This window comes from Phallusia mammillata, chromosome 7 (assembly GCF_965637545.1).
Source record: "Phallusia mammillata chromosome 7, kaPhaMamm4.hap1.1, whole genome shotgun sequence".
Taxonomy (NCBI): Eukaryota; Metazoa; Chordata; class Ascidiacea; order Phlebobranchia; family Ascidiidae; genus Phallusia; species Phallusia mammillata.
In genome coordinates this window covers 11,753,808-11,770,987 of record NC_137258.1, presented here as the reverse complement: position 1 = coordinate 11,770,987, position 17,180 = coordinate 11,753,808, and the positions used below count along the sequence as shown (strand labels likewise).

At 37.3% G+C, this 17,180-nt stretch overlaps 3 protein-coding genes across 4 annotated transcripts; all 3 read right to left on the bottom strand.

Moving 5' to 3' along the window:
- Positions 1 to 1,463: 1,463 nt before the first annotated feature.
- LOC145237554 (ras-related protein R-Ras2-like) lies at positions 1,464 to 8,777 on the bottom strand. Its single transcript, XM_080100465.1, has 7 exons — positions 8,446 to 8,777; positions 8,258 to 8,379; positions 8,101 to 8,188; positions 6,009 to 6,111; positions 4,648 to 4,759; positions 4,364 to 4,482; positions 1,464 to 3,948 (listed from the first exon to the last, which is right to left on the bottom strand). Exons 2-7 carry the CDS (start codon positions 8,351 to 8,353, stop codon positions 3,876 to 3,878), a joined length of 591 nt encoding a protein of 196 aa, XP_079956591.1. The 5' UTR covers positions 8,354 to 8,379; positions 8,446 to 8,777; the 3' UTR covers positions 1,464 to 3,875.
- Positions 8,778 to 12,244: 3,467 nt separating this feature from the next.
- On the bottom strand, positions 12,245 to 14,465 carry LOC145237555 (large ribosomal subunit protein P1-like). Its single transcript, XM_080100466.1, has 5 exons — positions 14,255 to 14,465; positions 14,001 to 14,075; positions 12,968 to 13,073; positions 12,539 to 12,640; positions 12,245 to 12,319 (listed from the first exon to the last, which is right to left on the bottom strand). Exons 1-4 carry the CDS (start codon positions 14,318 to 14,320, stop codon positions 12,567 to 12,569), a joined length of 321 nt encoding a protein of 106 aa, XP_079956592.1. The 5' UTR covers positions 14,321 to 14,465; the 3' UTR covers positions 12,245 to 12,319; positions 12,539 to 12,566.
- Positions 14,466 to 15,057: 592 nt separating this feature from the next.
- On the bottom strand, positions 15,058 to 16,925 carry LOC145237553 (hydroxylysine kinase-like). 2 transcript variants are annotated; one of them, XM_080100464.1, is made up of 6 exons: positions 16,569 to 16,924; positions 16,395 to 16,505; positions 16,166 to 16,308; positions 15,934 to 16,105; positions 15,721 to 15,792; positions 15,058 to 15,545 (listed from the first exon to the last, which is right to left on the bottom strand). In XM_080100464.1, exons 1-6 carry the CDS (start codon positions 16,738 to 16,740, stop codon positions 15,190 to 15,192), a joined length of 1,026 nt encoding a protein of 341 aa, XP_079956590.1. In that variant the 5' UTR covers positions 16,741 to 16,924; the 3' UTR covers positions 15,058 to 15,189. The 2 variants fall into 2 exon arrangements, with proteins under 2 accessions (XP_079956590.1, XP_079956588.1); XM_080100462.1 differs by having other exon boundaries at positions 15,934 to 16,308; positions 16,569 to 16,925.
- Between the last annotated feature and the right edge of the window lie 255 nt (positions 16,926 to 17,180).

Genomic DNA, 17,180 nt, shown 5'->3' with positions numbered 1-17,180 from the left:
TTAGTTTTATTTTGTTTCATTTATTACTTGGCATAAAATTAAAATAATTAAAACCTATGGAAGACAGTAATCGATATTATTGTATCAGTGAGTGTACATTACGTTTTAAAAAGGCCGAGAAATTAAAATTTTTGGATTGTGTATGTTCCAAATAGACTGGGCTAGAAAATTGAAGAATGCTTACCGTCCCATAAAAATAAGTTTTAGCAGCGATGTAAAACACCGGCACAGTTCCACAAAACAATTGGAAGTCAACCCTTGGTCAAAAAAACGCTGTGTGTTAAAGCTTTAAAGTTTAAAGCTTTAATTAGTTTAAAAAGTATAAAAGTTCATGTATGTTACGTAACAATGCTCCTTTAAGCTGCAGACAGTGCACACTGTTTCGACCTATAAGGTCTCATCCTCATCGAGTGCGCTGTCTGCAGCTTATCATTTATTGGCTCACATGCTTTTACAATGCTCCTTTGTAACAATACTGTCTGAAACAGGTGTCAATAAAGGTAAAATCCTGACTTGATCGTTTTGTTTACTTTTGCTTGATACACATTTCATGTTGTTGATCAGAACATGATTCATAATTAATCTTCACAACTTGAGTCATACACCAATATCGGGTAGAATTTTTTTTTAGAAGAGTAGGAATACAATTTCACGCAAATAACACAAAGCTGTACCTACCGAAAGATAGCATCTATCACCCAATCCTAATTTTGTTTTCCTAAATTTTCTTCACTGTTGGTTTATTTTGGATTGGAGATTTATTAAAAACCATTTGCAATAAAATACATTTAAGATGTCAAATTAAATGGTAAGTGTTTATAGTTCGCTGTCTTACCACTTTATTTAGTTTGGTCAACGCGCAGCATTGATTTGTACAAACGCTCTTCCATCGTTTTTTTAACACAAGAAGAGTGCAATAACACCATTAGAGACTTATTCAAGTCGGATTAAAACAGGAGTAAAGGACAAATCCGAGTTTAGATAAAATTAATGCCAAAAGTACGTTCAATTATCGCCTGCATTTTGCAACTTTTATTTCAGTTTCTTCATATGTTTTCATAAAATACTTTTCGCTCCCTAACCCATCGGTCAAGAAAAACGTATTTTTAAGTGTTATTGGCATCAGGACGTGCAAAAGTGTTATATAACGTTGTCCCACACGTCCTTTAGTAAAGCTTATGCAAACGCTATAAATATTTCCCTCTACTCACGTCATTGCCATTTCTACACAACGTAGTTTCCTTGTGCAATACACAGAAAAATACCCAGTTGTAGACTTAACGAGTAGTGATGCATCGAGGTTATGGATAATTGCATGATATTTCAGCAGGGTATGCCGTTTTCCTGATATTTCGGACCTTTTGTGGCGGGTTCGGTGCATCACTAGTAACTAGTGTGACAAGGCCAAACGGTGGTTTTATACTGATTCCAGATATCTATCATATCGCCTCATGAAACATTGCTACTGTGGATTTTTATCTAATTTCACATACATAATGTTTAAAATGCGCGAAAGGGAAAAACAACATCGGGTGAGAGATAATACGAAATGTAGCGAAAGTACACGGCAATTGTATAAAGGGGGATAACTTAGTGGTGACCGCACACCTGGTTAGATTTCACAACGAATAAAGCACGACTGTTTGTGAAGAAGAACACAGTCTCATGAAAATATACTGCATGCTTTTTTCGTGGCACAAATGGGGCGCTACTAAGACAGGCGAAAGAAACATAATTAGTTAAAAGTTAAAGAAAACAACATGGTGTTATCATTCAAAGCTTTAACTGTTTTGTGCTCGCAGGTGACGAAAGTTTAATTGATTTTACCGCTGTTGTGACGTAAATAACATACAAAGATATTCCAGTTTATGTTTGTAAGTCTCTTAAGACATCCGTAAATATAAGTTGTACACAGCATGGTGACACGAAAAGAGTAAAAAAATATAAATGACAACAGACGGGGAAAATAGAAACAAGTCTTTTGCCCGGCCGAGTCACGTGGCGGGAACAGGCTAAAGTCTGAGCCATACAAAACACATAAAACCACCAAAGAAAAACGGAATGGTGAAAACACTTGTTTGCCAATTTTACGTTGATTTTAACGACGTTAGTTACAGAGATTCTGACGGCAGAATACACTTGAAACGGATGTAGCCAATTTTTATCAGCTAAAACGCAGACATGCTTGGCAATCTAAGATAGAAGCGCAGAAAATTGTCCCGAAAAGCTGCTTCACACTGGCCCACCGAGGTTACACTGCAAACAGCAAACGTAACACACCCAACAATAAAAATATGGAAAGTTGCGACAAAGAGCGCTCTTAGGTCTTAGCGATAGTTTGCATGAAACAAAAGATGGAGGTGTGACTTACATTCAATTCTCGACATGCGATTAGAATACACGACCGTTTGAAAACAACCTGCATAGCGCACGAACCGATGTTAGACAAACGCCACACCAGGGGATGGTAATATTTTCATTTCAGTTGGATATGCGTCAGTGGGAGGCAACAAACCAAACAAACGACTGCTCTTGCTTAAATGTAATTCATGGGCGCGGCTTTAGTGCAGGAAGTCCGCCTTGATCACGACCCGGAGTATTTATAGATGAATTGGGATCCAATTGAAAGTGTTGAAATCGCTTTCAACTTTGGGCTCGGTCAGCAGGTGGTGTTGATAAGACCCCGTAAGCAGCACGCGGGCTGCCGATTGGACGAGCCCCCAAAACTGTATTGGGACTTCGTGTTACTACTGAGTGTCGAGTCGATATATAACGTCACGAAGGTCTGTTTTCCTGAGTGCTTAAATAGTGGTACAGCGTGCACGGTGTGTGATCGCGCATGTGTGTCGTCACTATAGTTTGACGCAAGCAATACCGGACAGCGACGCAACAGGCAGGGTGGACAAATGGCGCCACGTGTGACCAAAAGTGGATCGAGACGAGCTTGTTTTCGTGAAAACAGTGTTTTTCAACATCGCATAGCTTTGATTAATTATTACCCTATCCGTGAGGTCCCGGGGAAAACGCGGGTGTGCGATCAATAAGTCGTAAAGCCGGCGCAAAAAAATGGCAGGCAATAGGAGCACGTTCTGCTTGCCACCAATAGGGGCCTATTTTTAGCCGTGGCAACACCGTTCAAAACTTGGCCCGGGAGCGTTTGGAATGACACGCTTCAGAAGCCGAAGGTAGCCAGCTTGAAACTTGTAACAAATCCGCGTGAGACAGTTAGCCTGTGCACTGGCGCGCCGGCATCCGTATGACGTCACAATGAAGGAGTCGGTAGAGTCCCAGCCGGCGGACCCATGACGTGATTGCATTGTAATCCCATCAATAGACGTCTTTTTCGATGGCATTTAGTGCGCATTGTATGCAAAGTGGCTAATTCGCTGCTGTTGTTTTTTTGCAAAGTACGACATGCTTTAACACTCATTCAACCCATGCCTTGACGCGATTCGAATACTTTTTGTAAATGAGAAAATAAATTGGGAAACGAAACTTGGGAAGGCGACGAAAAAAATTGCAGCAAAACACGACGATGAGCATAACTTTTGGGTAAATGCAATATGATATACCAACCATATCCTAACAGCTACGTGTTCACTTACATATAGAGCATACAGCCCACTTTAGCACAAGATGTTTTGGTTTCTAATGTACAAATTTTGGTAATGTTTTTTTTAACCATTTATGGTGGAACTGAGTGTACGATAAAACTAGGGACCAACTGTCGGGAGTTTTGCCGTCAGTAAATCAAATGATGATTTGGTCAACAGCGTGGATAAACACACAGTGACGGACGAATCTCAGGGCACCGCTCGACCCCTACAGGTCGGCAGACTTAGTCTCTGCGGCCGGATTCGGGGGCCCACAAGGGGTTACAACAACACGCAGCATCCTCCTGTTTCTGTAGGCTTGTCGGGACTTGGAGGATCTGAATATTGGAATTCCCTACACACAAAATTGAAACAATAAGATTATGGAAAAACAAATTAAATCCAATGAAAAGCCCAAAATTGTTTCCGACTTTACTTATTACCAGCTTTGTTTGAATGAATATACATTTTGACACAGCAGAGAGTACAAAACATTATTGCTAAATCATGTTTGTACAGACACTAAGAAAAGACCGTAAGAAAAACATTTTAAATGGTGCACACTGATGATAGCTTCACAATATCACTTCACTATTTCTTGTTTATCAATCAGTCCTATGATGTATTTTTCAAACTTTCGTAAGCTCGGAATCTCTTAACCATACATGCCCCAGCAAAATACAGATGAAATAAAGCTAGTACAGGAATCAAGAGTTAACGTCCGCAAACTGCTAACGGTAGATAAAACATGATAACAAACACATCACTACCTTATACTCCGTACGAGGTCATAAAAGGCTTGATCGACGTTGACTTTTAATTTGGCACTCGTCTCAATGTAAGGAACACCGAATTCTTTTGCCATCGCTTTTGCTTCGCTTTGCGTTACCTGGCAATGCCATAACATTAGCCTTTTATTTTAATGCAATTTGCAAAATATGCTATGATGAAACTTAGCCTCCCTATGTTTAAGTTGTGTTTTTGGGGAAACGATTTTAGAACGGTAAAAGTGGATGTTAACCCATACAGGTTATTTATAACCTCAATCACTTACGCATCTCGGTGGGGTCTCAAGGTCGCACTTGTTTCCAACAAGGATCATGGGAAATTCTTCTCTGTCTTTTACTCTTAATATTTGTCTATGGAAGTTGTGGATTTCGTTGAAACTGCATGAGAAACACATATTTTTACATTGCGTCGAAAAGGACACAAAATTCAGTTTCTAGACAACCATGATCAGAATTGTTCTATTTTGTTGTTCAGATACACCAATATGACTCAAGCAGTTCGGTAGGTCAACAGTGCAGTGATGATTTATCAATGATGTCAGTATCACGAGTCTAGATACAACGCCGTTTATATTTTTATATGGCTGACTTTTACGGATCTGCACAATAGGTAAGGCACAGGTAAAAAATTTGGACATCAAATATATTGCACAAAAGCACGAATGGAATTCATCCGACGAATTTATACAAACAAACAGTAGGATGGAATCTATCAATAGCTCATGCGATCGCGCCTGGTGCCAACGAAAATCGGCGACAGACACGGAATAAACACGACCTTTGCTCGTGCTAACGCGAGAGAAAGTCTCTGGGACCTAATTCATTGGAGTAAGCCTCCTAACGGTGTTTTGTGATCAGCACTAGCATGTTACCTGTCAGGTGATACACACGCTCGTCAGATTAGAGTAGTTGGCATAATGATGCCTATGATGCAAACATGTTGCGTGAATTTTTGTAAGACATGGTGCAACGTAATGACTGCTGAAATACCCGGAACTCATGTGACGTCAATATTGGAGAGGGCGATTTTGAATGGATGACGGTTAAATATACTACAAGCGTGGTAACCACGTTTGGCTCTGTACAATTTGTACAAACTATAACGTGTTGCAATATTGTATGTTATTATTCGGGGAAGCAGTTTTGGCATTGTAACATGTATACTGGCTTCAAAACAAATTTGGAAATGAATAATAAAAAACCGGTGTCAAAAAATATTTTGTTGGTGTCATTACACAAATCAATGGTTGCATAAAATTTCCCTTAAACGCTTTTCTGTCATGTCAGAATGGTTTGGGGGTTACCAGGGTTCATCCCACGCTGTACCACACTTATGAATTGGAACGTCGGATTCATATACTGGCGAAGTTTAAGCAACTTTCCGCATCTACACACACGACAGTTAACTCATCAAACCGAATGCCCCAGCACAAACAAACCAGCCGAACTAGTAACGGAAAATTGCTTGTTATATGCGACATCCAGTTTCCGCAATTTGTGTCACTGCTACAGGTCAGTCAACACTAGCTCGCCGCTGTTCCCATGACCTGTATAGCGTGGGCGTGATCACCAGTGGTAAATCTGGCGATTTGGGTATGACGTCACTTCGGGTTGCGAAGGAACTCACCTTAGTTTATCGGCGACCGAAAACACTAACAGGAAACCTTCGCCGGATCTCATGTATTGCTCGCGCATTGCACTGAACTCCTCTTGACCGGCGGTGTCCAAAACTGGAAAAAAAGATACGAGTGGTGTAAGCACGTAACACACTTCCTGATACCCTGAAAGTGCCTCAGATCTTAGCGAAATCAAATTTGTTTGTGATATGTAGCAACACGGCTCGGATCGTATAGGAAAACGTACTGGCGCATCGGCCCCATTGGCAAGCCGGTGCTAAAACAGAACTGGCCCTAAGCTAAGAAGGTAATTAGGGGAATTGTGAATTAGCACGTTGATTTGCACTACCAAGAAAAATGTTCAACCATTTAATTTACATGCAACTGTCAATGGGGTGTCTGGTAACGGTTTTTGGGAGGGGGAAGGGCACAAACACAAGCAATCATATTTGGTAATTTGAAAAAACAAACATACAATACAAATTGGCCAGTATTGATTCAGTGATGCTTACATAAACATGGACATGCACCTAACAACACTGACAGCAACACTTTCAGTCATCAGAGATAGTCTTTTTTAACATCATAACAACTGTAAATTCAATTTAGTATACTCTATTATGCACCTAACAGTCCCAGAATGCCCGAATTGGAAAAACATTTCTGCAGAATGTGGAAATCATTCGCACTAAAAATACTAAAAAGCCGTTTACTTCAATCTGTTATGTTCCACAAATACATATGTTAGTAAATGAGACAAAAAATAATGGGCCAGCAAGCAATAATTGAAGGCAAAAAAACACCATATGAGCTAAAAACAAGGATATCCACGAATCACTTATGCAGTAATCTTGTGGAGTGTAGAAATCTTCAGTCTGATTCATATCAGATATTTTTACACCAATGACAGAACATGAAATCACACCAACGCAAAAGTGTCTTGCCAACGCAAAAGTGAATCAGTTTAGATTTAGTGTAAAAATTTCTCCAGTGCTAAGTAGCGTGTAATATAGCATGATTAATGCTTTTTTTGCAATATGTTGCAATAAATTATTATTCACTAACTCGTGTGGAGTCAAAACAAAGCAACTTAAGTGTGTTGAGACTGGTATTGAATATAGGAGGCATAGAAGTGTGTGGCCACAATATATCTTACTTCCTGACCACCAAGAGGAAGTTGCCATGAAGTGCAGTCATTTGAATGTATGTTGTTAAAACTTAGAAGTTTGCAACTGGCTGTTGTTTTGAAAACCACTATTATACTTAAATTGTCATTATCAAACTTTACACATTTCTTCCAAAAACATTTGAAAGCTTGCACATATTATAAATTAGATGTTGAAATGTTACATTTGCTTTTATATTTAATCCTTGTCAGTTCTGTTTTGAAATGATAAAACTAAATCCACGAGGATATTGACTAAGTCATGGAGCTAACACCAAGCTAAATTTTTTGTTGTGCATCATGTCTAAAGCAGTGCTTTTCAACCGGGTGTATCGTACACCCCAGGGTGTACCATATATTTAAAAGGGTGTAACACTTTGATGGGGTGTACTGGGGTGTACGAGATACAAAATATAATATACCTAAAATCAGGTATCACAATAGCCAGGTTTCAGTTTTAGAACAGGCTGACTGGAGTGTACAATACATTGCACAACATGCATCTCAAGTGTACGTAGATTTTAAGTTACAAAACTCTATTTGTGACGTCATAATTTACTATTTGACTTGGTAATCGTTGTTAATGGTAGTTCTTTTTGAAGTAGAAAGTGAATTATGGATTATAGCTTGTTGGTATTGTGCTCATCATTATTTCTGTTAGGACCACAGATTCAGTGTGTTACAGGGTGGAATAAATTTTTCACCGGGGTGTACAAATTTCAAGTTAACGTTAAAAGGGTGTACCGTTTCAAAAAAGGTTGACAAGCACTGGTCTAAAGCATTGGCACATTTCAGAAGTTTGTAAACCTATGAATAACAAAGTCAGCTATAAAACTGTGTAATAAAACATGTTTTGCCAGTGAATCAGCACTATAGTTCTACATTTGAATATAAACTGTAATATATCAGGACATGCAACAATGCATGGTTAAACTTACTGTCAAGCTTTCCCACTTTTCCATCAATCACACATTGCTTTCTGTATGAATCCTCTATTGTGGGATCATAATCAGTGACAAAATATGACTGCAATCAAAGTGAAATTTTAAATTAAACATTTTGGGTTAAAACAAGATATGACTGACACTTCCATACCTGAATAAACTGAATTGTCAAAGCACTTTTCCCAACACCACCTCCACCAACAACTACTAGTTTGTACGACGTTTGCTCTGCTGGAGGTGCAGCCATGCTGAAAATACGTATCACCTGTAAAGCTGCATAACAAACACCAGTCAAATACTATATAAATTGGTTCAACAGAAAAGCACTGATCCACTGACCGTATTTAACAGTGTCTGTTTACTGTTGTACTTCCTTATGAATCTAAGTGAAAAGGCTTGATTGAATGCAGTTATATAGACTAGGAAGCAGAAAGCTGATTCAATACAGTGAAACACTGTTCTCTTTTTCTTGAACACTTTGCTTCCTGTTTCGTCACTGCTGATGTATAAGCATCAGGCGAATGCAGGTGTATATAAAGCTGCTGCCATGATGAAAGAAGAGTGATTGTGAAAGGCCTTCAACTGCTTCAAAGTGAACCTATTGAGTCCAAATTAAAAACACTACTATCCACTTGATAGCTGCACAAACAGAGGGTGAGAGCAAATAATGAGAATAATGGCACTATACATTCACCAAACAAAAAGATCAATGGTACAGGTTTGTTTGTCAAAATCCTTGGAAAAAAAGTTGTTGGATTCAACAATCAAACATAAGGGTCAGTGTGATGTGTGCACAAACGAAATGCAATGTCCAAAATATTAATTAAAAGTTCTACACAAAACATTAACTATTGTACTATATACAGTGGTAGTGGATAAGGTTAGAACCACTAAAACAACAACAATACAAATTAAGTTAAAACATCAAGCTAGTTTTAAAATCGCCAGAATTTGGCTCTGTAAAATTGACCAAGTTTTCACAAATAATAAGCATATTTAGTATAATGGCATTATCGGCATGTACAAATCGTCTTGCTGTACATGAGTGATAATAAAGTTTGAACTCATTATACAATAAAAGAATAAAGATGTATGTTAGTAAGTGCAAATGAATTTTTATATACCACAAAGGTTCAATGAAAGTTTCATCATTGCAGATAATATAATAGTATTTTAAACTGCATTTCTACCTGGCTAAACGTGGAACTTGAATTTATTTAATAGTTTCCAAACCAAGCACCACAAGTTGGATATGTTTGTTTCCCATGTTAGAGAATTGCCTTTAATATAGTTATTGTGTCTTTTAACATATACATGATACATTTACTTGTTTACATAAATGGGACAAAATGTTTTGAAAGACAAATCTTCAATCACCCATAATTGTTTATGTAATTTGAACTATTTAATTCACGCTAATTTAAGTCAGAAATAGATCATTGTATATATTGTGACGAATCTTCCTTTTTCAAAGCTTGTAAAGTGATAATCTATAAAAAAAGTGTCTTAGTACTATAATGCTGGATTGTGCCAAACAGCGTTATAAAAAAATAAAATAAAAAATAAAAAAAATATGTATCAGTCTAAAAAGATATTAATTCAAAAAAAAATGCAATGGTTTATCCCTAGTTTTTAGAACACATTTAAAACAACATATGACTGCATTTAAAAGCAACTTGCACTGTTTACTAAAATTTGATCTTATTAACCTTCCAGTGTCTTCACTTTTTGTTTTGGCAGTTGATATCAAAATATGTGGCTACAATTATGCCTGTCTTCTACGCAGATTCGTAAACGATTTTTTTCATTCATAGGTGCAATTATTTTTTACAAAATTCATCAACTTTTATGTACTGATCAACATTTTCTTTCACCCTACGCTCCGACTTTGCCTGTTGTATTTCCGCCTTACAGTTCGTTTGGTTCTTGCGATACTTCCTGGCACTTTTACTAATGAAGTTGCCTAAAAGGAAGAGCATAGTAGTTGAATTACCTATAACGTAACGCAACATACGTTTGTCCAGAGTGAAAGTCACTGCTGATTTCTGAATATTTGTCCCATGACTACGTTTATTACTGCAAAAGGCAACCGTCACTAGGCGTTAAACGCCCTGGCAAACATATTTCGGTTTTCTGTGAAACACGTTCCGACGACTCGTCTCGACGTAACACTGAAGGCAGCCAACCGTGAAGCACCAGTGCCAAAGGGCGTATCAACACAAACTTTGTTACACATCGACTCGTTCAAACACCAACAATCAACCGAATCCTTCGGATTTTAGGATATGTTATCTAGTTTCATTTTAAGCATGAAGCACAAGTTTTTTTTGACATTTTTATACCACGTTATTTGATTTGTTTCAGTTTTACCTCAGTTGAAGCAATGTCTATGAGGTCCTCGTTAAGCTGCCTCCTGATGCTCGTATCATATAGATCAGTGGTTCTCAACCTTTCGTGGACCGTGGCCCCCTAAAAGTAACTTTTGGACCTCGTGGCCCCCTTCAAGTAACCCTGTAGGACCTGTGCCCCCTTAAAAATGGACCCTGGTTGAGAACCACTGATATAGATCTTATCATCTTAAGTTGAATAGTAACCACAAGAACGCATTTTAAACCATCGAATAAAATATTACGCCACGAAAGTAAACTGTAACATACGAAAATCGGTCGTATTAAGGTAGGGTGGTGTTTACAAAGTGGAAGACACCTCAGGGGTCCAACATATCTCAACACCGATGTTTCCGCCAACCGAGGCCCAGAAATAGAAAAGTACAGTTAAGATGTTAATTAAACAGAGACTCGGGTGGAAAAAGACAATTAAACATACCAGCAGGATAAGACAATCGCCTTTTGGTCAAACAACGGGAAATTTAAAATTGCGTCGGTGGCTAACGGTTTCTAAACACGAATTTGCAACACCGAAGAAAACATCAAAGTAGCTAGGCCAACGATCGAATGGAAATGCAATGTGCCAGCAAAACGCTTTGCACAACAATTTTGGTTAAGCTCCAGGTACACAAGTTGAAAATTGCTACCTGTCCGCAATGCAACATCTTATATCCCGTTTCCAGGGAGATTGGTCCGGTTGAAAGCAAAAAATGCGGGACTCGACATTTTTTAGCATTTTAGTGGACCTCCTCGCAGAGGTCCGATCGGGATTTTTTGTTTGTTTCTATAGTTGTTGGCGGTGTCTGGTTTGAAACAGTTTTGTAATAGGATAATTATTATCGACGATTTAAAACGAATTCTATGATAAAGTTTTTGCTAGTCCGATCGGAACACCATTTAAGTTTGATGGCAAAGGAAACGGTATATTAGTTAGATAACAATGTAAAAGTATATTTCTTACACTAGCCTACACCGATTTCCAAACATACTTTTTTTGTATCGGAACGACCTTTTCGCAACCTAATCGCGGTCCGAATTAAACACGTTGTTGAAGCTGAATATTTATCTCAGCAATACAAGAGCTTGAATTTTAAAGTTATACTAGGCTGCTCCTTCGAGTATTGCCACAAAGACATTCATGAAAATTTGTGTCTGGTTTTGCAGGATTTAGGGGTTTAGAAACTTGGACTTCGCATATAGCGTACGTGGCCAAAATCAAGATCATTTATCCACATCTTACCCCACAAATGTCCGCATGCGAAAATAGCAACGCTTTAAGAGATTAACACATGTACACAGTATTGCAAAAAAACTGCTACGTTTGACCGAGAAAATACTTCAATATGCTCGTTCGCTTGTGTCTTCTTGTCTTCGACGGGTGGGACACGCCTGAATAAGGTGTGCTCTTTACAAGTAAGCCAGAGATACCGGTGTCTCGCTATTTTTGATTTTCTCGATTTGGATTCAGTCTGTAGCTTCATTTTAATTCAACCCCCGGAGATTTCATAAACAAACATACTGACTATGACTTAGAGAACCAACTATATAGGTTCATCAGTCAACCTATTAAAATACCTTTGGTATTCTTAACATTAAACTTAAAAACAAAAACGGTGTCAAGTAAAAGCATAGTTTGAAGTTCCAAAAAAAAGTTAACTGTTGTACCACACACTAGTGGTAAAGTCCTTTCTTTTTCAACTGAACTACTTCATCCATACGTATTTTTCCACCCCTCAAAATATCACAATCAGTTGTATTACATGCCACATTTGGCATTTATTTGTAAACATGTTCATATAATGTACACGTTTAAGGGTAACTCCAAGCTGAAACAAAAAAATAGCTGGTTATTTTCGATTCCCAAACAACACATCAAAATTTTTAATTGCAAAAAAATGTTAATTGTGCTCAGAGGGATAGAGAAAAGTATGCATCAAGCTTTATCAGCAAGCGCTTTGTGGTGTCATCATTGCACATTGTCAGGTATACATAAACTATACATTAACATCTACTAAAATAAAAAGTAACCAGAAGAGGGAACATACATGCGATGGAGTGGAGAGATGAGGACTTTTAGTCAAACAATCCAAATCCCATGTCGTCATCGGACTCTTCTTCAGACTCCTCTTTCTTTTCTTCTGGTTTTTCTGCAAAGTAGGTAAAAGTGCAATAGTTCAACGTTTTTGATTACCAACAAATGTTATTTGGCAAAAAGTTCTTACAACACTTTGTATTTTAATGTTAACAACAAGATAAATCAACATATATACTACCCAATGACTAATTATTGGACATTATTATCAGCTTAAAACCCAGTTATATAATCATTAAACCCATAATTGTTTTATTGTGAATATGAAAAGGGACCTTTCTTTACCATTAGCATTGAGCACTATTCACAACCTTTTTAAAATATTAATATTTTAACTGCAGCATCCATTAACCAAAAAAAAAGAAAACTTAAATGTTAGTACCTTCTTCTTTAGCCTCCGCAGCACCTCCAGCGGCTGCACCAGCTGGGGCTGCACTTCCCACACCTACATTGCAGATCAACTGCTTGATATCAACTCCTTCCAAGGCCTGGTACAATTACACATATGATAGTATTCATGTCTATTCATTACTATTTTTTAAGGTTCATAGGTGGAATAGGTTTTACTGTTTCATGTTAAGTCACAGGAATTTAAAACTCCAACACAAGACAAAGCTTTATAAATACATGCCGCTGTTTGCATAAAGTTTGTTAAATAAGTGAACAGTTACTATTAACACCAAATGTTGCACAAATAAAGTTAATGTTGTATAAAAAAATTCAAGTTTGGACCTTAAGATACTATTCACAAAACACTAGGTGCCTCAAACTCTGCTTCGGTACAGCGGGCCAAAAGACTTCACTGCAATGTGGCTTATTCTATTTTGTCATTTGTCAACCATAAAAAAATGTTTCATATATTATTTTACATTGGCTCTATATTTAACTTATTTTAAATAAAACTCATATGATTTTTGTTGCACACATACATGCACAAACTAAAGCACATGCCCCCAACAACTGCAGAGTTGTCATTTGTGTTGTACTTTTTTATTAAACTGTACACCCAAAAGTGCTATGTATATATATATTGGTGGAAAACACTTCGCAAAATAAAATTTGCTGGAAATATCACTATCAGGTTATCAAAGCATTTCATACATACTGTAAAAACATTTATTTCCAGCATTGACTGCAATTTTACATGTTTTGAACTGAAGGACTTTCTATCAGATTGAAAAGGGATGATAAAAAAATCCACAAAAATTGTGGTTTAGGTAGCTTAATTGGTGCAAATGCTGTCTGATCAATTTCTGCAGGTTTCTTCATAACGTTATAGTTTTACTGTAAAACTGTATGCATCTTTCTGGAACAAACATACAAGTAAAAACCTAACAATGATTATAAACCCTTTGTAAATTTGTACCATGTGCAGTGGAACAAAGTTATAGTAAGCAAAAAAAAGTATGACAAACCTTAGCAAACAATCCTGGCCAAAAGGAATCGACCGATACATTTGCTGCTTTAATTAGAGTGCTGATTTTGTCACCCTAAAAATCAAAATAATTAGTAGCGTTTTTCTTTCTCATTTTTTTCATACGATGTAAATTTGATTATGAAACAAACGGTTATGTTTTTGGTGCACAAAACAGTCACTATACTACCGAAATCCTAAAACAACGAAACAGTGAAGAGCGTTTTGGAACAATAAAATGACATTGAAACTTACTGTGATTTCGATCTGATCATCATGCAAAATCAAAGCAGCATAAACACAAGCAAGTTCGGAAGACATTTTTCTATAGTTTAGAGTTGGATGGGTTCAGAAATTAGTGCACGTCGCCGATATATTTACGGCCTTAGCCCGAAAGAACAATACACTTCAGAACCGATGCAAGCTCAGGTGAAAAGGAAGGTCCCGGATGACTGCTTGGCAAAACATGCCTCGTACCATAGAAATTTTAATATCTGGTTGATTTCGTTCTGCTTAAGTTTTGTTCTAAAATCTAAATACATCGGCGATTCTCCGCTCAGAAACAAGCATGTTTGTAGCTTAACCATCGTATCTTTCACTACACCTTTTTAGTCCATGCAGTTCGATGTTGGGCTGGAGGTTAAAGTTTAAAACCCAAGATAGAATGTCTCATGTCTTTAGGTTTAGGTTTTTATTTTACAATGCTTTAGTCTAATTTCTTTATTTAAGAGTCAGGAATAACACGCACCATAACACACATGTTATTCGTTGTCTACATTGTTGTCCATCACTTCGTTTCCATGGCCACTTGCGACATGGACATAAAACATGGCCATTCGTCACCAAAAAACCCCTCAATGTATGTGTTGATTATACATTTTGTTATTGTCATCTGCGCATGTTGGATGTGTTAAACTGTGGCGAAAGTGCGTGTTGTATCGTGCCATTCCCGTAGCCTACTGGTTCTTGCGTCCCTATATAAGTAAGTTACTATTTGTTTTAATGCTCTATTTGGAAAATAATAATTGTGAAGTAGCCTTTGGAAAAGTTCACTAAAACAACATTAAATAGTTTATTTTCGACACAACAACTTTTACAACAGTCAAGAAACAGACTTTTTTCAGTTGCCCTTTTACTGACAATGATGCCGATGGTGGTTTTAATTTGGTTTCAAAAAACAAGCTGTCAGCTCAACTAATAGCCCACAATTCACGAATCTGTTTTCTGCTTATGGAAGATAGCTTTGTTAAAATTTCTGAACATGGTTTAATTGATTGGCCAATTAAATGGGACTTCTCGGGTTCCAACTTGATCATGTGGCTTCCGATTGAAATACTTTGAGCTAATCGTGCGGCAACAACGAGATCCAAAACTGCTATTTCGTCTTGATTTAATGGTAATACGTTAATGTATCCTTGGTATGCATGTTTCGCAACCTCATGTATATCCAAGTTAGAACTTTGAGCTTTTTGCATCATGTAAGTCAACAAGGTCGCCACATCCACAATATAATAACTGGTACAGCTGTCGCCGAAGTCAATCACACCTGAACAAATGTAGTAACATGTTAACCAACTGTAAAATAATTAATTTTTTCCTAGACCACTATAGAAAGGTTCCGAATACTTTACAACGTAAATCAAAATTTAATCCATGGGTCATTTTATGATTAGGCTATATATTTCCACATATAACTTACAAAGTTTAAAACTTTGTGTTACCTGTAATTTTCCAACCGATTTCTTTTGGCGAAACAATAAAGTTGCACGCATTGCCATCTGCGTGTATAAAACCTGTGTAAAAAAGCATTTCCTGTATTCAACTATATGTAAACAACTTGAAACTGTCGACTCTTAGTTTAATGTTACACCAAAATATTTGGTATCAATATTTGACACTTTATTTATATGGCCGCCCATTAACGCTAAATTTACCTGATTGAAAACTGGACAGTTTTGGAACAACCATAGTTGCAAATGTATGTATTGCGTTTTGGCAATGTTCACGGATTTGGTCATTTAATTCCGCTACGTAGTGCCTGTAAAGATCAACTTGTAACAAATTCCATTCAGACTTCGGGCGACTAAGATGCGACAAAACTTCACCCTGCAAAATCAAATGTATGATCACTTTTTGTATGTCCTTACTTGCTTCTGTATTAACGACCTTGAAATGACGAGCAATAGCAGCAAGTTTTTGACCACATTCGAAAATTAGGTTGACCATATCTTTTTCGCCACATATGATGTCATCCAATAATGAACCCTGCAAAAACGTCTGAAGAACCAAAAACGAAAGCTTGGACTTTCCTGATAAATATATAACGTATATACCGTGAAGAGTATTTCAACGGCTAGGATCGAAAGCATTTAGTTATCTGAAAACATTTCTTTACCAAATGGACACAAAATTGATGTAGAGCCATTGTTTGCAGCTAGCCGAACAGGCAAGTTAAAGCCTGCGCTGCCTAGTCGTATCATAACGTCAGCAATCGCTTTTTGAGTACCTGCAATCAAATGGAACTCATATAATGCCTTACACATAAAGAAAATGACTTGTTGTTACTTACGTATGTCATCATTGTCTTTTACAGTAATCACTTTCAACAAATATGTTTTTTCCGTGTCCGTCGTCAAAATGTAATTTTCGTCAATGTAGCTTGTAACTTTTTTCACCACTTTGACGTTGATATCATAGTGCAACTTAACAAAATGACGTACTTCCAATATAGTGTCTTCCATGGCTCATATATATACTGGCAACAGACCACAACATGTAACTAAAACTGTTTGCAGCTCCAACAACATTATTATGTGCATATGCTGCTAACAGTCATTGGTAAAAGATAGTTTCCTGCCACTGCCATTTTACATAGTACGCAATTGCTATCCTGTTTTGCCTGGGTTAACAGATTAAAAGAAACAAGATTACTTGGAAACTATTAGTAAAGTGTACAAAAAAAGCTTTGCAACCTTTATCATTGTGGAAAAAAATATCGTAGTTTAACCGTGGGCCGCACTTTTACATGGCACTTGTTGACGTTGCTTTGCTGCGTACCAAAAACGCTTAACGTTAACAGCTACCAGTAAAATTCATTTCCTGAAGGAAATCTAAAATTTACCAGTAAAAATCATTTCCTGGAGGAAATCTAACCGCATTGTCAGATCGCAGAAATGTAACA